Source organism: Xiphias gladius, chromosome 1 (genome assembly GCF_016859285.1).
Source record: "Xiphias gladius isolate SHS-SW01 ecotype Sanya breed wild chromosome 1, ASM1685928v1, whole genome shotgun sequence".
In the NCBI taxonomy this organism is placed as follows: domain Eukaryota; kingdom Metazoa; phylum Chordata; class Actinopteri; order Istiophoriformes; family Xiphiidae; genus Xiphias; species Xiphias gladius.
The window spans coordinates 12,916,914-12,939,010 of NC_053400.1; the positions used below are offsets into that span (position 1 = coordinate 12,916,914).

General features: G+C 42.2%; 2 protein-coding genes and 1 non-coding gene across 4 annotated transcripts in view; 1 reads left to right on the plus strand and 2 right to left on the minus strand.

Annotated features, from left to right (window-relative positions):
- LOC120805329 (FERM domain-containing protein 5-like) overlaps nucleotides 1-19,933 on the minus strand; it is a 72,076-nt gene extending 52,143 nt beyond the window's left edge. Inside the window, exons 1-2 of one of the 2 annotated variants that reach the window (XM_040155608.1) lie at nucleotides 19,916-19,933; nucleotides 12,504-12,617 (exon numbers count right to left, since the gene is read on the minus strand). In XM_040155608.1, the coding sequence (XP_040011542.1) occupies nucleotides 12,504-12,617; nucleotides 19,916-19,927 (126 nt within the window). In that variant the 5' untranslated portion in view covers nucleotides 19,928-19,933. Of the gene's footprint in view, nucleotides 1-12,503; nucleotides 12,621-19,915 lie in introns of those variants that run through there. The other variant, XM_040155522.1, reaches the window with a different exon arrangement.
- Nucleotides 13,588-19,247, plus strand: cry5 (cryptochrome circadian regulator 5). The gene is made up of 12 exons (XM_040155391.1): nucleotides 13,588-13,678; nucleotides 14,943-15,078; nucleotides 15,342-15,566; nucleotides 15,731-15,925; nucleotides 16,033-16,151; nucleotides 16,316-16,470; nucleotides 16,683-16,823; nucleotides 17,021-17,188; nucleotides 17,344-17,484; nucleotides 18,062-18,213; nucleotides 18,299-18,519; nucleotides 18,625-19,247. The coding sequence occupies exons 3-12, from the start codon at nucleotides 15,352-15,354 to the stop codon at nucleotides 18,684-18,686; spliced, it is 1,569 nt and encodes a 522-aa protein (XP_040011325.1). The 5' UTR covers nucleotides 13,588-13,678; nucleotides 14,943-15,078; nucleotides 15,342-15,351; the 3' UTR covers nucleotides 18,687-19,247.
- On the minus strand, nucleotides 14,355-14,426 carry trnah-gug. Its single transcript has one exon. It is a non-coding gene; the product is annotated as a tRNA-His (tRNA).
- Nucleotides 19,934-22,097: the final 2,164 nt, after the last annotated feature.

The following is a 22,097-nucleotide window of genomic DNA, read 5'->3' on the forward strand; positions in this document are numbered from 1 at the left end:
ATCCAAGTGTAAAATCAACAAGTTGTGGTTTTAAGAGGGGTTTATGTGTGGAAACTTTTCTTGGCCAGAGGCAGTGACAGAGCCAAGCCCGCTGTTTTTCCTTGTTTCCAGTCTTATTCCTGGCTACAGCCTCATATTCAAGGGACAGACATGAGTACTATCAACCTCTCATCTAACTCTCGACAAGAAAGTGAATAATGGAGTGAATTCCAAAAACGTCGATATCACACCATATTCCTGCTGTAAACAAATCGGAGTTCATATTTGTCATTTCACAGATGCACATCAAGTGCAGAGCACAGTGGTGTAGGCTGTGCCATATCTAAGCAAGTCTCGGAAGTTTTATTACTTTGATCAAGTTTCGGAAGATTTATACAGAGGTATTATGCATAAAAAGGAAGATCTTTTAAGCAGTTTATCACCACATACAGCGTATTGTATCACAAAGAGTGAAATTGAATTTAATTGTAGCTCTAGATGCAATTCATATGAGTGCAAACTGTAGCACGAGTTTTGCTCTTTCTCTCGCACTTGAACTCATGAATGAAAATCTGGAGTCAGTCATCTGAAGGACTAGAGAGGTTTGTTTTACTTCTGCTCCTATATTTTCCCAAGAGAAGACTCTACCACTGGCATTCACACCACTTCAGCTAAGGTTCAGCTACCAAAGGCTAACGTGTCCTGCACAGTAAAGGTTGTTGTCACGCTGCAGATACTGGAAATCGGGGTCTGTCTCACGTCATTTTTAGGCCTTTGAAAGACAGAAGGAGATGCAGCGTTTTCACTTTGTGGCGATGAAAAAAAAAATAATTTTTTTTTGGCCAACAGTGCAAGGATTTCACAATAGCAACATCTGTCTGTCTGTCCATCTATCCAGCACTTTTGTCCACAGCAAGATTTTGCTTTAAATGTTTGAAAGCAAAATCTGTGAAAGCCCTGCTGTGCATGACGGGACATACACTCACTTGCCAGTTTATAAGTCAACCTAACTAAAAGTAGTATGGAGTCTAATACAACAGTCCTGCAATAAATCCTACCTTCATACAGGTTATTTTTGGTGAAACTGTTTTAGGTGTTGACTCAACTTTACGGTGAGCTATGTGTTTTTAATATTTAGTCCACCCTCATTTACAAACTCCTGTCCGTATAACACAAAACAGTTCAGCAGCAATATAAATTAATTCCTCCAAAATGACAATTAAGTTGAACAAAACCACAGGAACAGTAGTTTTTTTTTCTGTCTGACAACAATGCTTTTAATTCAATTCAGATTAAAATGAGTTTGATGAAACTACAAGATTTATGTCTAAAAGGTAAATGTAAATGTACAAATACTTCTTAGATGTTCACTCATCTCCTTTAAGTGACACTGTGCTAGCCAAATATACATTTATCTGCTCAGAGCATTAGGTTTCTGATACAATATGACCTGCTTAGCAATAGCACAATTATGATTCTGATTATGAACACAGATACATGAGGTACTATTGTAAAGCATAAACATGGAGTGAACTGCAGTCCCAGGCTGTGTGGCTTCCACCTCTTCTCTTAAGCTGACTCCCACGTTACAGCGCAGACAGCCACACATTCCCAAGAGACGACAAACAACACAAAAACACACACCACAGACCGCAACACAGACACAGGCACTCTACATTAGTATATGGCAAGCTTATTGTATGAACTACACGTGCACATATACACAGTCTTTAAGAGCCCATAAAAGGCACATCAGAAAACAGCAACATGCATTAGTGTAGCTGTGTAAGACATCACTGCACATTCCCTGGCATACACTGTAGGTGTGTTTTCACTGCTCACATCACAATAAACATAAAATATCACACCACTGCTGAATTGCAATACTTATAAGAATCATAAAAAGCCTTAAATTGACACCTTCTTATGTATATTGCATGTGCATTTTCATTTTGTCTCTCTGTCGTCGAGTAATTGGCAAACAGTGTGTCGTCCTTCTGAGAGTCCTGGAGTCATTACAGACATCTTGTCTAAGGTCTCCATTTCCCTTTTTTCAATGTAAACCTTCCTTACTCAGGCCCCTGCGCACACACACACACACACACACACACACACACACACACACACACACACACACACACACACACACACACACACACATGCACACCCAGAGGATACAGTTGTCTCTAATGTGCCGAGCCAGCAGGCAGCCTTACAGGACGTCAGCATCTGTGTGTAATTAAAGCTTTTTGCCTTTTCTTTACAAAGCACCCAACTAATACCCCGCTGGACACATGACACCAGCAACATTTTTTGGCACTATCTCTCATTTATAAATGACTTTACACAAATATTGTATAGAATAATATCAGATATACAGGTGAACTCTTTGTTTAGCACTGACGCACACAAATACTGTTATGTCACAGACACACAAGTAGAGAGAAGACACATACACACGCTTACACATAAGAGTACCTCGGTGGATACATCATTAACATGATGATTAAATATCAATTGTTTGAGCCAGAAGGAACTGGATCATGAATAACACATGAGGCCCATGTCTGTCCAAAAATCACAGCAGAATGATTTCCAAGTTCAGTGCGGCCGACATCAGTCTACACAGAATCACTGCTGTGCTTGAACTCTTCCTCTCCAGTGAAGCCTTCAACTCTACAGCAAGCCTCTGCCTTTCCAAAATAAGTCTCCCCCTTTCAAGTTTGACATAAAAGACGAGAGAAAAGAGAAAAGAGGAAGAGGCACGCCAGAGAAGACACCAGTGAGAACAAGAACCCGCTCTCTTATTTCTGTAAAAGTCGTTACAGATTTCCCAGCTATAAAGCCTGTGCTTGGGGGGGGGGGGGGGTTTCTCTGCCAGTCTGATATCAACCAGCATTGAGAGGCTAATACATGTTCATCCCGCTAATCTTCAGAGCTTCAGTGCTGCTCTCTGAAGAACTGGCATACCTCTAACACCTTAGTACAGCTGGGCCAAATGTTGTGGATGGAGTAGTGACAGAATGTGCTAATTGAGAGATATTTGGAAAGATGTTAAAATGAGAGACACAATAAAAAGAGAATTGCAAAACCGAAGAACACCCAAATGTAAACCTTTTTGCTTTAGAGCTTCTCCAGTCCTGTGGTACTACATAATCCCCCAGCTGTAGCTGCTCCCATACAGGCAGTGGCTGGTTAGTCTGGCTGCTGCTCAGTTCCCCACATTAAACCATAATCTCCTTGATGCCTCCCAAATATGACAGGAAAATTACTTAATTATGTTTCAGCCACAAAATTAAAACCAACCATACAGGGGACTTATATTCACACTACGCAGCGCAGAAAATCTGCAACACTCATCGTTACCATTTTAATTAGCTGATGAAGCTCAGCTTGACTTGATGTGCTCTTGACCTACTCGTCTGCAATCCCGTCTTCACTCCCTTATGAGTTTGCTATGACTTGTGCACGCTGGTGTCAGTGGGCTGCAGACAGACTTATCATCAGTGCCTTCCAACAGTGAACAGTTTTCTACACTCATTTCATACACACCGCCTCCCTAGGAGAGATGTAATTCCTCACAGAGAAAAAGAGGGTAGAGGACGAATATATAGCACAACAATTGTTGGCTTCCATGTGTTTCCTGACTGTAAAACGTTGGTGTGAGAGAAAAATAAGGTTGGTTGAAGCAATGCTAAAGAGAGGTGAGTGCCGTCTACAGCCGTCTATTACTGTGAGTACAAATGCTAGACAGAAAAGCAGGACCAAAAATTCATCCTCATGTAAAACCATCCGACAGTTGTTGAGATATTTTACTCTGGACCAAAGTGTTGGACCAAACAACCGATAATGCCATCCCTATAGCTAGCGGGGATAAGACCTAGGGAACGACCGTATATGCAATTGCAAAGTATTGACTAGGTTGCATACTTAAAGCCTTTTAAATGTATAACAATGGCTGTAATGCCTATAGCCTTCAGTGAAATGCCTCTGGCACCCTTCTTGCTGTGTCATGTATAGTATGTCTTTGCTGTGTTGTCTACCGGTGTCAGATTCAGTCAGGGCAAGCTCATTAATCTGCTCAGCTGCAGTGCTAGTGGCTGAGAGAGGAGAGAGACAGAGACAGAGAGAAGAAGAGAAGAAATGAAAGTGAAAAGGAACAAAGAGGGGATTTTGTGTAAATCAGGGGCTAGCCAGGTGACAAAACACTAAAAGCAAAGTAAAACACATAGAATGGGAGAGAAACAGAGAGACAGAGAAAAAGATAGAGAAATACAAAGGAAAAGAGAGAGCAAGAGTATGCAGAATAAGATATTCGACAAATCCAATTACGTCACGATGAGGCAGCCAAGTGCTCTAAGTGTACCGGTGCAGGTTCTCCTATCACTGCTGCTTCCGACCTCATCAAACACCTCCAGAAACATGTGTATCAGAGATAATCTTTCGGAAAGTCTCTGAGGTTAAATAAAGCCCCATTCACACCTGACTGCAAATCCCGCCTCAGATGAAAATGAATGAAGATTATTAAGAATCCATATGGAAATTAGTGCAAGGAATATTTCAATATATCATTTTGTTCATCGAAGGATTCACATATGTTTTCTCTTTTTCATTATGGGGTATTGAGTTTAGAATGATGATGGGGAAAAATGTATTTCAATGATTTTAGCATAAGGTTGCAACATAACAAAATGTAAAAAAAAGTTAAGGGGTCTGAAGACTTTCTGAATGCACTGTATATGTGCTCACCAAAACATTCAGTCAGTGGGGTGAGCAAAGTCTAGGCCCTGACATCCCTGGTGTCATAGATATTAATGTCATCGCCAACAGCTGAATGTCCTAATCTGAAAGCACACCAAAGCCTCGAGGGTTTATCTCACCATTTCTCCATATTATGGATTAACATGTTATTTAACAGGGCGCCTTCACATCAGCAAGACATGTTTCTCACAGATTTCAGCAGGGCGGCACATAGTTGGCAGCGAGGCTGACAAGCAGGAGCTCTGTCTAAAGCACATCCTACTTTTATTCTATATTAAGCCTTTACTGGTTAGAAATAAATCTATTTAGGGGACCAGCTTTCCCAGCCTTTGGATTATTATGGGAAAAACGCTCTCCCTGAATCCCATGCTCTCGAGCTACAGGCTGAACGTTTGGACATCAGGTGAAGTTTCTCTATCCATTACCTATATGCTGAATACTGTATGTGCTAAACCTTTATCAAGGAAGGCTGACTGAGCTTTCACTGCATGAATGCTGTTCATGTAGTTGCTACGTGTAGCACCTTTAGCTGTGATATGAGAAAAGACGCTATCAACAGTCTCTTATTGGTAAGATGTCTAAAAATACAGACATAACACCTTATAATATTTCCCACCCAGGTCCTTTAGCTTACACCTGGGAGCTTCCCAATCCAAGCAGAATTCTGTTATCAGCTGCTGAGCAGATCCACTGGAGCCCAGACTGTGAGCCTTGATCAAAGACAGTTCGACAGCAGCTGTTGAGTAAAAGTGAGAGCATTCATGCATGTCCATGCAGATCCAAAATTCAAACATGTCTGCAGAATGCACAACCCAAATCAGAGGCTGGTTGGTTGTCCACTGAGTGAATAAGGTCTCAAACACTGGGCTGTTTCCCAAAGCTGTCATACGGTGTAACCTATTGATTACTGCACATTTACTGTAAACCATAAAATGCCATAACTATTGACAGATGCCCATCATAAGTACCAGGGCCCAAATTTTCTTTAAATTGCTTACTTTATCTGACCAACAATTACAAACCCAAAAGTATCCAATAAACAAGGATATGAAACTGTAAAAAGTGTGCACATCCTAACATTTGACAAGCTTACACCCGCATATATTCTGTGTTTTTATTAACCACGCGACCGGCCTAGCTCCATGGATGACAATATCTCAACAACTTTTGGATGGATTGCCATAAAACTTGGTAAACACATACATGTCCTGCTCAGGATGAATTGTAATTACTTTTATTGAACAAATTAATATGGTGATCATGGTGAACAATATACCTGCTAAACATCAGCATGACAGCATTTTCATTATGAGCATGTTATCATGTTGATGTTAACAGTTAGCTAAAGGCACCGCAGTGCCTTCAGCTAAATGTCCACCGAAGTATACAGAATTAGCCTATCATCAGTTAATTTTCTGTTGAGTAATCTTTAATCAACTAATTGCTTTAGTACAACCTTAAAAACTATTTTTGACATCAGGTGATCACAGTTACAGGCACAAAAGATACAAGCATCAACATCCTATTTAAACCCATTTCAGCGGCAGAAAATACTCTTTGAAATCAGAAGTGTATGGTAATATATCAATGATGAATCAAGGATTGCTGTAGTTCAGTGTGAGAGGGCCATTTATATGCTTGTCAGCCTCAGTAAAGAACAACAATTTCACACTTAACTGTGATAAGCACTCTCTATTTTCTGTGTTCTCTTCCTCCTAAAACAAACAATAAAAGGCATTTGCAAATACTTACTTGGTTAAAGTTTGGTTTGGACAAAAATAATTAAACCTATGCTCGGATTTAGGGGTAAGATCAGCCATTATCATTATTTTAGTGTGGAAGCTTTGAGGTGAAGGCAACATAAGCAGAAGAACAGGCCCACTCGAGTATGAAAACAAAATACATTACAACCTTGATTCCAATTTTAGCAGTGCACACCAAGAAGAAAACAATATAAGTGCAGGGAGACCACTTAAGGGACAAGAGCAACCTATTTCAATAACGCATTCACAATGCAAAACGAGAGGAGCACCTTCTAAGTTCTGCATTTGGCTTAAAAAGAACATTCTTAATTTCATTAGTGAGCTTTACAGGATCTGAGCTGGTGCCAGGTGACTCAACCACTTACTCACAGTGATGAGGTACGTCTCTCTGGATCAATGTCATTCTATCGTTCATCTTGATATCATCTGATATACATGTTTTGGTTCGCGGTAGAAATATTAATTTCGAGCAAATGGCCCACAGTATCTGCATCTACAAAATAACTGCCAGACTGCTTGGTGTTTAACTTCCTCAGCTGTTTGCAGTATGTTATGTTGAGCTGTGAGTGATAAATTTGTAAATTTTAGCCCGATCGTTTCACATTAAGACTACGCAATAAAGAATATGTGGGATCTATATCTTATAGTTCGGGTTATGAATGATGATTTGAATTACATAGTTTTAAGGTTCCTATAATAATCTGATTAAATTTAAATCAATGGAATGTGAAACGTCGGACTGTATCATACAGTGCTAGACCGCAGCTGTTTAACCACACTGACTACACAATTCAAAGGCATCCAGGGTAAAACTGTCGAACAAAACATAGATCTAAATACTCTTTGTACGTACTTGGCTCTTTAATTACAGTGATATTAATTTGAAAGTAAGAGGTACTTTGCACAGGTACTCATGGCGAAACAATCATGGCCTCACTATCCCTATGTATTGTATAGTTACGATGCACTGTAGAAATAGTTTCAGCACCAGGTTGGTGTATATGGGATTGACTAAACCACAATGTCCTTGTCCATGGTAATAAGGGAACATGATACCCAGTGCAACAGTGTGGCTCACTGATATGTTACTGATACAGTGCATTCAGAAAGTATTCAGACCCCTTCACTTTTTTCACATTTTGTTATGTTGCAGTCAAGTCAGGGCTGGGCCGCTCAAGGACATTCACAGAATTGTCCCTAAGCCACTCCTGCGTTTTCTTGGCTGTGCACTTAGGGTCATTGTCCTATTCGAGGGTGAACCTTCGGCCCAGTCTGAGATCCTGAGTGCTCTGGATCAGGTTTTCATTAAGGATATATCTGTATTTGACTCTATTCAGCTTTCCCTCAACCCTGACCAGTCTCCCTGTCCTTGCCACTGAAAAAAACACCGTTAGAGCATGATGTTGCCATCACCATGCTTGGGATGGTGTCAGGCAGGTGATGAGCGGTGCCTGGATTCCTCCAAACATGATGCTTAGAATTGAGGCCAAACAGTTTAATCTTGGTTTCATGAGAGCAGAGAATCATGTTTCTCACAGTCTGAGGGTCCTTTAGGCGCTTTTTCTTGCAAACTCCAAGTGTCTTTCATGTGTCTTTCACTGAGGAGAGGCTTCAATCTGGCCACTCTGCTATAAAGCCCAGATCGATAGAGTTCTGCAGTGATGGTTGTCCTTCTGGAAGTTTCTCCCATCTCCAAAAAGGATCTTTGGAGTTCAGCCAGAGCAACCATCAGGTTCTTGGTCACCTTTCTTACCAAGGCCCTTCTCCCCTAATTGCTCAGTTTGGCCGGGCTTCCAGCTCTAAGAAGAGTCCTGGTTGTTCCAAACTTTTTCTATTGAAGAATTATGGTGGCCACTGAGCTCTTGGGAACCTTCAATGCAGCAGAATTTTTTTGTAGCTTTTTCCAGATCTGTGCCTTGACACAATCCTGTATCTGAGCTCTGGATGCAGTTCCTTCGACTTCATGGCTTGGTTTTTGCTCGGATATGCATTTTCATCTGTGAGACTTTATATATGTGTTTGTGCCTTTTCCAAATCATGTCCAATCAATTGAATATATGACAGTTGGACTCCAATCAAAGTGTAGAAACAGCTCAAAGATGCTCAATAGCAATGGGAGGCACCTGAGGTCAATTTCAAGTGTCATAGAAAAGGGTCTGAATATTTACATCAATGTGATATTTCAGTTTCTCCCTTTTTATTTAATTTGCAAAAAATTCTAAAATTCTGTCAGAAAGGGATATTGAGTGTAGATTAATGAGAGGAAAAAGAATAGTATTTTTGATTTTAGCATAAGGTTGAAACATAGCAAAATGTGAAAAAAGACAAAAGGGTTAGAACACTTTCTGAATGTACTGTATATCAGGCCTTGGCTCTCAGAAAATACTTACTCTGGTTAGTAGGATCAGTTCATCAGAAATTCTTCCAGCCTTATTCTTTAACTGATCTGGCTAATCATGGACCAAGAGGTGAGTCATCTGGATAACATATTCTATTCTGATATATATTATAATACATTTGCAATACTGATATATCATGACATAATACATTTTCTTTACATTCAATTAAGAAACTGTTTATCCTGCTATTAACGGGGCGGCTGTGGCTCAGCAGGCTGAGCGAGACGCTCACTAACTGACTGCAGGGCCGATAGTTCAATCTGTCCTCGATCTGTGCTCCTCATCTCCACAGGTATCCTTGTGTAAGTACTCCAAATTTCTCCCTCTGGTTTGCCTCCAGAACTGGCTCACACCTTTGCTGAAGATCCCCACACAGACCCGCTCCTGATTCTCTTTCCCCTGAACCTTTTATTCCCGGCTGCCTCGGGCCTCCCTGTGCCCATCAAGGGCTTCCAAAAGCTTCTAAGTGGCCTTCTCCGCACCTCCCACCTTTTTCCCACAGCAGCTCAACATCTCCACTGCATAGACACATGCCAGCCCTCTGCTCGCTTCTTCACCAATTAACCCTCTGCCCAATTCTCTGCCAGTAGAAACAGCCCTGTGCATCAAGGATTGAGGGTTTCAGGGATTGTATTGTGACCTGTGGACGTTAGATGCCTGGGAATATCCTGAAAGGCTGAGTGGTGTCGAAAGAACAGAAGAGATCACTGAACATGAATCTCCCATGCTTTCAGGGTCATGATGTAATCAGCAACAATGTCATCAGTAGGGAAGGGGGTCAGGTAAGCAGCATGAGGGAGATAAATGGGAGGTGGTAGTAGAATCTGATGAGGTTTGTAAGTAAGCAAGGCAAACTGACAGGGAGGCAAATGGAGTGGTTCTCGGGGCTCCCTGGCCATTTTTGCTTCATCTCTGCCTGATTGTCTTCCTATTCGACTCCACACTGCCTTCACAGCAGGATTTTTTTTTTTTCCATTTATGAAGGTCATATCTACCGTCATTCCCCTATGATATGATTTCATTGTAACAGCAGAAGTTCAAGGTGTAGGCTAATTGAGCTAAATGGAGAGTGTGACGGTTGTTGAGCCCCATGAGGGCCCTTTATTCTGGGCCACATCTCCAAGGTGTGCAGGGAAGGGCAGCAGCTATTTGCTCTCATTTTCAATGAGCCTACTATTTTGTCATCCTCCAGTTTGGTAACTGTAATGCAATTTAAGCAGATGGAAAATTCTGTGTTCAACAGTGTTTATTTAGCTTTACAGATGCTTTGTGTGAAACATAAATAATATAGCTCCCTACATGTCGTGTTCGCATATTCTGATGCAAGTAAATAAATGGTGATGTTATGGGTGTAAACAATAGACGATTGATTAAGCTGATGATCCTATTTATGTTTCCATTTAGACCAGTCGTGCTTCATCAAGAGCCCTGTAGTGCAAAATAATGGCATATTTAATTATTTCCCATGGTGGAAATAATGAAATATGGCAATAGAGAGCTAAGCCCTCTAAATAGAAGCTGCACTAGAAATAAGCTTTCTGTCCCTGCTGTGTGCTTTAAAAGGTTGGGATCAGCATAACTTGATAGCCAAACAATTTACATCATGACTGCGTGAAGGAGTTGCTCAGAAGAAGGGTGAACAAGTGTGGGCTGTACTTTGGTCAACAGATCTAATCAAAAAACACTAGACCCACCATATTTTCTCCAGATTAGTCAAAAAGCAAAATCCTACAGTGTTTTGTGTGTAAAACATTAACATTAAACTGAAATTTGAGTTGGGAAGTTGGTCAAAATTTCTATTATCAATAAAGCGTTTCTTTTTTAGCAAGATGAAATGGGGAGAAAGCTAGGAGGACGGCATGAAAGTCACAAACATTTGGCTGCGTGGTCCCACACATTAGATCAACACAAATTACATGGACGAACTGTCGTGGAAAACAATCATAGACTTCCCACTTGTTGGTGATATTTATTATTTAGTTACAGACAGCATGAGGACAAGCAGGGAAAGACCTGAGACTGATCTAAAAAAAAAATCATCTCTCCCCCGGGCAATGCCACTTTAACTTGTTTGACGTTGAAAGGTTGGCTTTGCCTTTGCCGTCAGATCCTAGAAATGAGCAGGTGGTGATGGTCTTTGTGTGCTGCCATCTCTAATTCAGCAGCAATGGAATCCCTTCAAGTAACAAGCATCAAACGCAGCTCTGGCAGCTCAAACGACCAGGTTAGATGATGCACACAGCAGACTCCTTGTTGATGCAGGCGCACAAAAGACACCACAGGGATGCACACACACACACTTGATTTACAAAGGAGGAAATACACATCACCCTCTTGCTTATAAACAACTGTTTACTGACTGTAGGGATGTCTTGCCTTCATTGATGTCAATATAACAATTGATTTTTTAAACAACTCAGTGTACAAGAAATACATAAAGATTGATGCAAGAGAGGTCGGCTAGTACATAGCAGACAACTGTCTTGTATATGTTTTTGATACTGTGTTTTGGATAGTAATTTCTGGAAAACTGACGAGAAACAAGCTAGTTTAGGCAGAAGGAACCCTTGATTGCCTCTCTGTATTTCTCATCCAGCCCCAAACCTTTGAAGACCCCCCCAAAAAATCTGGAGTAACAATGTCTTGCTTCAGCACGTCTCAGAAATTGGTTTATTTTATCATTTTAGGTTTTAGGAAGGGATGTGCCCACACTAAAAGTGTCTCAGATGTTTGTTTGTTTTTTAACAAATTTGATCAACAATGTTGGACATAAAGTTTTCTCATCACTGCAAAGTGCCCAATTCCTCTGTCAAACCCAGGGTCAGTCTGAAGGACAAACAACTGAGAGTAAAACACCTGCTTTGTTAACACAAATTACGAGATCTCCAGACTAATTGTAGTCTAAACAACATTTAACTTCCCCGGATATAGACCATAACTTCCTGAGCCAGAGGATCAAAAAATCCTCTCTGAGCCCTCCACTGAAATCGTTGACGATCAGATTATCCAGATTAGTTTCATAATGCATTTAAATCAATGCATGCAAATGGGCAGCATATATATATATATATATACATATATATATATTTTTTCTGTCTGAATTAAATCTAGTGCTAATTGACAGTGCTGGAAAGATGTCTATCTATATGTATATAGAGAGAAATAGAGATATATTTCTATATCCATATATAGTTTTTTTAAATCAGTTTTTCTGTCGGAAAATGCATTTAGTGCTAATTGACAGTGCTGGAAAATTGCTACGCAATTCACGCACCACATGCATCATGATGGGATGTCCACACAGGTAACGTCTCTGACGAAAGCAACATCTGCAGCCTCATGATAACAGGCAGCTGACCACGAACACCACAACATCCAAATATGCTGAAAAATTGAATGGAGTCAAGGCAGATGACACCTGCTTTAATCGGGATGTTTATTTATTTTTTTTTACAGCTATGTGAAAGCAGCAGATTAAATGTGCAGGGAAAACTCATCACCACCCCTTTACGTGCCAGTATCCCGTCCTCCACAACAAGGTGATTTGGGGGAAAAAAAAAACAAAAAAACAAAAAAACAGGCAATGTTGGTCCCCACTGACCTGAATCGTGCAGGTGTACTCCGAATCGTCCAGCAGCCTCACAGTGCAGTTGCATTCCCTGTCCAGACTCCTGATGCTGCTGCTCATCAGTCGGCTCAGCATCTTCTCGATCGTCTGCGTACGGGACCGGGGAGAAGGGCGCACAGCACATACGTGCAAGTTTCTCCTCTGTCACGTTAACGACGTCCCTGTTCTTTGGTCCGACACCTGGTCAGCGGCAGCGACAGTGCGGAGCGGCGGCGGCGGGGCATCGTTTCATCAGTGTCTGTGTGTGCGCGAGAGAGAGAGAGAGAGAGAGAGAGAGAGAGAGAGAGAGAGAGAGAGGGGGAGAGGGGGGGGAGAGAGAGAGGGCGCTGACCGGTCGAGGTAGCGCACGGTGAGTTTCTTCAGTCGGCGAGGAGCGGAGATAGCGCCTCTGCTGCTGCCCTGTCTCCGGTTAACCTGTCACACCTCCTTGCGCCGTTGCCATGCCGCTTCTCCGCGCTGCTGGGCGGGCTGCCGGGTGAATGGCGAGACCGCCAGCCAACGGTGCGGCGACTGAGGCGCTGCCTTCACAAGAGTGAACGACCGGAGCCGAAATTCCGATAGGCTGGTACACGTCGTGACTCTAGCCACATGGTGGGGAATAATACCAGGGTGAGCGGCCTCTGTGGTTTTACACGTCAAAGGGCAGGCAGGTGCTTTATGCTGCTGCAGAAGTTGATGAATGAACCGATGACTGATTCTCAACATTGCTCTGTTTCAAATCATTTACCACGAGGCACCTCGGCTTTTTAAACAGATGTGACATTGGAAACGCAAGCTCAAACACACGTGAATTCTCTAACTTATTCACACACATCCCTAACATTTCATGTCATATGTAAATAACTATAATGCTCAAACGCATCGCCTCAATACTCTTGGAGCAGGTTTATGCTCTCGGTCACTTGAAAGTCACGTCTCAGTAGCAGGTCGTAAAACAGCTTTTCGCCTTGCGCTTTTTTTTATTTCATCCCGGTGTTTTCCGACGGAACTTGAAGGCAGCAACAGATTTGAACATTCCTTCACTTCGTCCTCCACAGACCGATTTCCGCTCCTTCTCGCGCAGTCAGCGCGACCGCGGAGCAGGCAATGCGGCCACGTGAAGCACAGAGAAGCGTTGCTTCCGCCTGAGGATATCAGGGCTGTATCTTGTACGTGTCGTTTAACTAGAGTCACTTTGATGTAACTGATGGAGAGTCAATTTTGGCTCGAAAAGCTGTGGGCTACTCATTTCTAAATGTAATAGCCTAAAGCAAAAAAAACAAACAAAAGTCCTCTGAAGAAGTCGTGTAAATGTAATCAGAGCAAAACATCTGCATTGGCAACCATCCACTTTCAAAAACGGGACCGTTTTTTCTCACGAATACCGTCAACATCCTGATTAAATGTGGCATAGAGGAAGATCACTGTAGGACTTTGAGTCAACCTGAACGCCGTCGCAGCGTCCCGGTTTCTTTGACAAGGCTTTGTCTCCCCCTGGTCGCGCTTCACGGTAAAGGCAATGAAGTGATTCAAACAGAGCCACCATCCCAGAGGTGGTTTTTTTGTTTGTTTGTTTTTGTTTGTTTGTTTGTTTGTTTTTTTGACCGGAACAATTTACCCCTTTGCTTCCAGCGGTACGGTACGTGATGCCGACCACCGTCACATGAGTCTTTTACTGTTATAAAAGCCATTCCCCCGGGAGCAGAAGGGTGACTATGGAGAAGCAGCATAGGCCACGTAACATCGCCAGCAGCAATGTACGACCGAATGCAATACATTTTCCCCGCTGTATCAAAAAAAACAAAAAGAAAAAAAAGACTCGTCTGCCGTGACATTGTCCCACAATGCCGTGACCCGGATTCGAACCGGGGTTGCTGCGGCCACAACGCAGAGTACTAACCACTATACGATCACGGCGAGCTACGACGAGCCGCTGGAGGCAGCGCGCGAGAAGGCGGTGTGGCTGACACAGCGGACTCAGTGGGCTCCTCGGACGAGGGTTACTCACAACGCAAATAGTGAATTTGCTCTATATGCGAAGAGCATATTCCTCCTGTACTGCTATTCTGTCCCATGGGTGGCCAGACAGTGGGGAGCAGAGCCCGGAGATTTTTATCCAGGGGTCTGCTCACATCCACCTTTGGCGGCATTTATCTGAGGTACCTCGCAGCCGAGTGATTTAAAAATTTCAGATATCCGGACGGGCCCCTGGAGGGGAAGCGGACGCTCTCCCTTCCAAAGCAGCTGTCTCTAACATAGGGGTTATTGTAGCAATGTTTAGAGCCTTACCCCCGGGTATTGTTTGCACTATGGTGACATCTGGTGGATAAAGTGACACACAGCCACTTGTGTGTGTGTGTGTGTGTGTGTGTGTGTGTGTGTGTGTGTGTGTGTGTGTGTGTGTGTGTGTGTGTGTGTGTCTGTCTTCACCAGCTCTCCTCTGGTTGGCTGATTTTGCCGCAGACGTAGCAGGGCTTCCCGTTTGGTAACACAGTCAACGTGCATGTTACCAAACACGAATTTTCTCAGTAAACACGGAGGGGGTTTGTAAGCGAAAGGCACAGCCAAGGTAACGTTTCTCTTTATAATTGTGCTTCGTTTTGGTTTAACATGCGAATGCAACTTACTGACGCTGTGACATGTTGTTATCAGAGTGTTGGCTCGTTGTTTTCGGTCTGTGTTTGACAACTCTGTGCACTGTCTCTGCAACTGTGTCATCTTGTGGGCCTACAACATAGAGACATGAATTAGAATCAGTGTCCAGATCTTCTGGATGTATCCCTTTCATGCAGTTCTTCAAAGGGCAACGGACTGTCCGTGATGTGTTTACAGGGTCACTGACATGGCTCATACATGTATTCACTGGTTCCGCAAGGGACTCAGGCTGCATGACAACCCAGCACTGGTGTCCGCTCTGAGGGACTGTAAGCATCTCTACCCTGTGTTCATCCTGGACCCTCACCTCCAGAGCGATACCCATGTGGGCGTCAACCGCTGGAGGTTCCTCGTCGGAGCCCTCAAAGACCTGGACTGCAGCCTAAGAAAGCTCAACTCCAGGTACAAACACGGGGAGAGCGTTCAGAAATATTGAATAGTAGGAAAGTTAAAAAATGCTCAGGCAACTCTAAGTTCTTGACTTTTATTATAAGATTTAAGTCAGAGCGGTGTTGTCACATTCAAATTGTGATATCGGCATGTTGTGCTGTGTTTGACTCCCTCAGGCTGTTTGTTGTGAGAGGCAAACCAGAGGATGTGTTCCCCGAGCTGTTCAACAAGTGGAAAGTGACAAAGTTGACCTATGAGCACGACACAGAGCCCTACAGTCTGAGCCGGGACAAAAAAGTCACCGCGCTGGCCAAAGAACACGGCGTCGAAGTCGTCTACAAAATCTCTCACACTCTCTATGATATAGACAGGTTTGGCCCGTGCTGAGCATGTACACACACACAATCTTTCAGAGTTTTTAAAGGCTGCGTTATACCATCCAGATGGTGAATATATTTTGTTTATCTTCTCTCTGTAGGATAATTGAGGAAAACAATGGGAAGGCTCCCCTCACGTACAACCGTATGCAGGCAATAGTGAAAACTCTTGGCCCCCCTAAGAAACCCCTCCCTGCTCCTACCATGGAAGACATGAAAGGTGGTCAACCACCAGAAGCACTTGATTAATGTCAATGAATCATGACATTGTCTTTGTACAAATAATCATTAAAACCAATTAGTTTAAACCAAGTTTATCGAAATGTAACATACAAGTGTAAAACTGAAGCGCTCATTACTTGAAATTTATCTCGTCTGGCCCAGATGTGAAGACCCCTTGCTCAGAGAGTCATGAGAAGAAATATGGGATCCCTGCACTGGAGGAGCTCTGCCAGGACACTGCAGCTGTTGGAGAGGAGCCATTCCCAGGGGGAGAACAGGAGGCTCTGAGGAGACTAGAGGAACATATGAAACGAAGGGTATTTCATTTTCTCTCTGTCTGCTCTGCATGACTCGACATGATCATTTTAGACTTCTTCTAAGAAAATGGAGGATCTTACTAAGTCGGATTCCAAATCAGGAATAAATAAAATAAAAAATAAAAAAACATTTTAATTGAGCCCTGTTGTTATGACACTAATAGCATACATGCAACTGTCTAATTCAGGTTTCTTCTGTTTCCATATTTCAGGATTGGGTGTGTAGATTTGAGAAGCCCCAGACGCCTCCAAACTCTTTGAGCCCCAGCACCACTGTTCTCAGTCCATATGTCACCTTTGGCTGCCTGTCTGCACGCACCTTCTGGTGGAAGCTGACCGAGGTCTATCAGGGGGTGAGTGTCAGCATCACTGTACAGTTTTGTGGGTAATATGCTACACTTTGAATAAGGCTGCACAGTCGATGGTCTGTTATGGTATTGTAACTTAAATTAATGCATTTCAATCGTTAAAAAAAAAAAGGTAATATGTTGAATAAATAAAAGAGTTAAAGCTTAATTTAGTCTGTCTGTGTCATGTGCGGTTTTTGCAGAAGAAGCACTCGGATCCTCCAGTTTCCCTGCATGGCCAGTTACTGTGGAGAGAGTTCTTCTACACAGCTAGTGTGGGTATCCCAAACTTTAACAAGATGGAGGGCAACCCTGTATGTACTCAAGTGGACTGGGACACTAACCCCGACTATCTGGCTGCATGGAGAGAGGTATTGACATTTCTCTTGTCTCTTGAAGAGAAACTGTGCTGTTGGCAAAAGAGTTTTCATAATGATATCGTCATATCACCACTGTTAAGTTAGGGATCATCTAATTTCCTGTACTATAAATAATTCCTGTCATCCTGTACTGTATTTCCCATAAGGCTCGGACTGGTTTCCCCTTCATTGATGCCATCATGACTCAGCTGAGACAGGAGGGCTGGATCCACCACCTGGCCAGACACGCTGTCGCGTGTTTTCTCACCAGGGGAGACCTATGGATCAGCTGGGAAAAGGGGCAGAAGGTGTGTAAATGAGCTTGCCTTCATTGCCACTCGAAATGAAGTTGTAAGCATGATGTCGTTTTTACCAAAGAAAAAGCACGGAACCCGTCCAGGCCCGCGTTGCATGTGTACATATTTCAGACCATGGTTTATTTCCAGCTCAAACAGCCAAAATGTATGTGCTATAGCTGGGTGATGTGGTTAAAAATAACATTGTGAGTTCTACTTCATCCAAATGATCACCTATAAATAACACAGAACTATTTTTTAGTCTTGATGATTTAGCTTCCTGAAATGATTTCTAAGCAGAACAATAGTTTAAACTGACTCTGAACATCTTTAATAGACTCCTAACCATTTTTGATTTAAAAAAAAAAATAAAAAAAATACAAATGTAGTTCTCAAAGGATCTGACTAAGAAGCTGCGTCGCTCAAATGACACTGCAAATCAATAAAGTATGGAGTACATCTGTGAACTTGTTGTTTTCTTTTGCCGGCTTCATCACCTGGCACTGCAGCACAAAAAAACCCAAAAAAACCAAAACAGTCTTCTATCGTTACTAAAGGGGTTTTCGGGGTATTTTCTCTGTCCCTGTAGGTGTTTGAGGAGCTTTTGTTGGATGGCGACTGGGCTCTGAATGCTGGGAACTGGCAGTGGCTCTCAGCGAGTGCCTTCTTCCACCAGTACTTCCGGGTCTACTCCCCTGTCGCCTTTGGCAAGAAGACAGACAAAAATGGAGACTACATCAAGTAAGATCATAGTTGAATCAAGCTCAGGTTATCACGAATTATCCATGTATTACATTCAAATAAATTTCCTCTACCACCTTTACAGGAAGTACCTCCCTGTTCTGAAGAAGTTCCCGGCTGAATACATCTATGAGCCCTGGAAAGCTCCGCGCAGCGTCCAGCAGGCAGCAGGGTGTATTGTGGGTAAAGACTACCCACGTCCTATTGTGCAGCACGAGGTGATCAGCAAGAAGAACATCCAGAGGATGAAGTTAGCTTATGCCAAGAGGTCCCCAGACCCCACTGAATCACCCAGCAAAAAGCAAGGTATTGCAACACATACTTTTATGAGAAATGTATTTCCTTTGATGTTTGTCGTGTTTCCAGAAAAATCCTACTTATTCAGTATTTCTTTTTATGTTTTCCTCATAGGTGTAAAGCGCAAGGCTTCATCTGTTGTCGACATGCTGAAGAAGAAAGAAAGAAGAGAGTAATCTTACACAAATTAATTCCAGGTAATAGAGCTAGTGATAAAACGTTCATTACAAATAACTGAATACATGGGTTTTGGTGCTCTTCCAGTTCGAAAGCTCTAACTTGACTGCAAGCTAAAGCGGCCAGTCAGAGACTTTTTTTGTGTATGTGTGTAAGCTGTCAACTATATCTAACTTTTTATTGTACCTAACATTGTTTTCCATTTTATATTCTGACTACGGTTGTTATTTTTACTTTTTATATTGTATCTATCATAGTTCAGGAGAATTTTTGAGTGTTGAATTAGATTAAGTCAGGTAAGAGTTACACTCGAAGACTGTTTCTTGCCTGGAGATTAAATGTAGATTTATACACACTGATGGCATCATCTTATTTGAAGGCTATAGTTGGCATCATGCAGAGCAGTATGTATCTGGTCCACAAACAAGGCTTTTTATTGATCTGTTCTGAAATGTATGTGAAATGCTAAAATGCCTTATTATTACACCCTAGACGGGACTATACAGGTGTTTGTATCCAATTCCAATAAAACTGATACAAAATATCAGCCGGATATTTTACATGTGAGGTGATCTTTTCAGCATCCATTTAACAGCATGTCCATTAAAAAAAGTAGTTCGCCAGTTTTCTCTGCTTTTTGATGAAACATCAAAACAATATATCTGTCTGTATTTTTAAGACCAGAAAATGGCCAAATCCTAGATAAACTATTTCAGTATTTCAGAGCTCTCACTGTTACCACTAGAGGTCACTGTAATTCTAGCTGCAGAAGAATCTGCCACATTGGCGCTCATGTATACTGAATATTATTTATGAAGGAAATAGATCAAGTTAACAAAGGATCCACTGGAATGATGATCAGTGCTTTCAATCCGCCAGACATGTTACGTTTTTGGGGCTTTTATCATTACATATGTCAATATTAAAATCAACCGTTGACATATTTTACACATAGCAGACTTTTACGGGTGCAGCAAAGAAACAGATTTGATATTATCAGCCTGTAATTAGTGTGATAAAATCAAAAGTGATATTGCTTTTTAAACTTAAATAATCAATCTCTTAATTTCAATGTTCCACATATAAATTTCGTAGTTAGTTTTACTTTCAGGTGGCACTTATTCCACCCACATTGTCAGTCACCTGCCTTTTTGTGAGAAATGTATTTTTCAGCTTCCTCATTCCTAAAACTTTGAACTAACATCAGAAACTTTATCCCATGCATCACAGTGGCCCTCATGTCCTGTCTAATCAGGGGTATACTCGCCAAACAATATTTACTAAGGTCCGTCAGTCAATATAGAACAACATACTGTACCTTTGTAGACTGTGCATGTGATCGGCTGGGGACAGTGTTAGCAGTGCAGTGCTACGTAAAGGCAAGATGTGTGTGAGAGTGTGCGGGGCACACAGCTGTCCTTGGAGGTCAGGTCTTCTCCTGTTTCAGCTTCCTTGGAGCTGACACTGGTGTGAATATCCAGAAGATGATGTCACAACCTCAGCCGCGGGCCAGGCGGCCGCACAAAGCCAGGCTCAGTTTCCACAGAGACCTGTTAAACATCAAAACAAATCTGCTGTCCAACTCTGCATACGTATGGAAGGGGTTTTTTTTGGTGGCCACCCCGCCGATAAACTCTTAAGGCACAGCCGCAGAACATATCAGACCCCAACAGGCCCAGCTGAACTGAAATCACGTAGTTGAGTACAGATACATTTGCTATTTTGAGGGATCTAAAAGTCAGTATTCAAGAATATATCCTGCAATTCTAGTCGTATGAACACGCCAAGTTGGCCCCCGTCCTAAAAAGATTCATTCATCTGCGATCAAAATCGCAACTATAACTGCCTTGACCCCTGTTTGTCCACTGGTGTGCCCCTCTCCCCGTCTGTGCATGTCGACACCTCACCACTCAAACCATCTTGGACCTGGGGGCTGTAATATCCCTGTTGGATTAGAACAGCGTGTTCCCATGCAGCTGGTGTTTCATGTAGCTTTAATAGTAGCGATTTATCTCAAGAGTTTATTTGCTCCACAGCTAGCAACATCAGATAGTTAATTTCTACCTTCTGCAGCAGCCTACATGTTATAAGCCAATGAGGCTTTATATATATATATATATATATATATGTATTTTTTTTTTTTTTTACAAATTTTTACAAATGTCTTTAAAAAAATAAAAGGACAATAATAGGGCAAGGGCTCTTTAAAGTTCATCAGGAGCATCATTTGTAAGAAATGTTTTTCATCAACTATCATTACAAAGTAATATGAATGCGCTCAACCACTGAACAGGAAGAAATATTGGCTAGTATTCACTCATTAAAAGCAGGAGCTGGCTTCATTTGCTTAAGTGGATGAGTTCAAGTTTACATCACTATTTTCTGAAGATTATCACAACATCAGTGGGCACGCCCACTTCACCCATTCTAGTCCTATGCTGCATTGTTAGCCAACAAATAATTGAGCTCCACCATTCAACACAGAGGCACCTCTTGTGAGGCTACCTTACCTGGGGAGTAGTTACAGACAGCACCTGTTCATTCCAAAATTGTTGCGGCTGTTTAATTACACAGAAAAAATGAAACTACGCTGACATTCATTTTGGCTGACTGAAGGCAGGTGTTCTATGCTAAAACTAACAAAAAGAGGATGAACACTGGTGAGATTTCTGCAATGACCACAATTTTCTCTTTCAGTTGGGCTGATGACATTAGAGGAGAAAAAAGCAAGGGACAAGAGGAAGCTGTGAGTGAAAGGTTCATGAGCACACGCTGAAAGGTCACTATTTATTGGACGTCCATGGAGGTGGTAAATAAATGCCATGGTGAAACTGAAGAGCTGACAGTTGTCCAACCTGCTTCATACCTTTTGGCCTATCCCCGTCTCCGCCAGCGCACACACACGAACACTTCTGCACACATCCTGAACAACAACAGTCCTGTAGACCTGGGTCTGTCCATTACCACTCCGGTTCTAATGACAGGTCATAACAACTTACATTTGCCCTGCGGTAACATCTCTCTATTTCTGATAGTGCACTATTATGTTTGCAAAAGACAGATAATGGGATAAACAAAGCCAGCGGTAGTGATCTCAGTGAGCATCATCTGTAGCCCCTGCATACACCCGCCCGACAAAGCCACAACGGGGTTTTGACTAGTGCTATACATAGCAAAGCATGAGGCAATGGGCATGCAATGTTGAAATCATGCCCCCCACAGATCCCACCTGAATTCAGATTTGGAGAGGGATTGTTAAAACATTGACGTGATTTATTTTAGGGAAGGGGGGGGGGCATAATATGATGTAGATGGAAAAATATTTGGAAACAAAACTTAATGGAAAAGCTACAGTTGGATGTCTATCAAAGTAGTTAACAGCTAAAGAATCTTTATTTCTTTTGAATCCT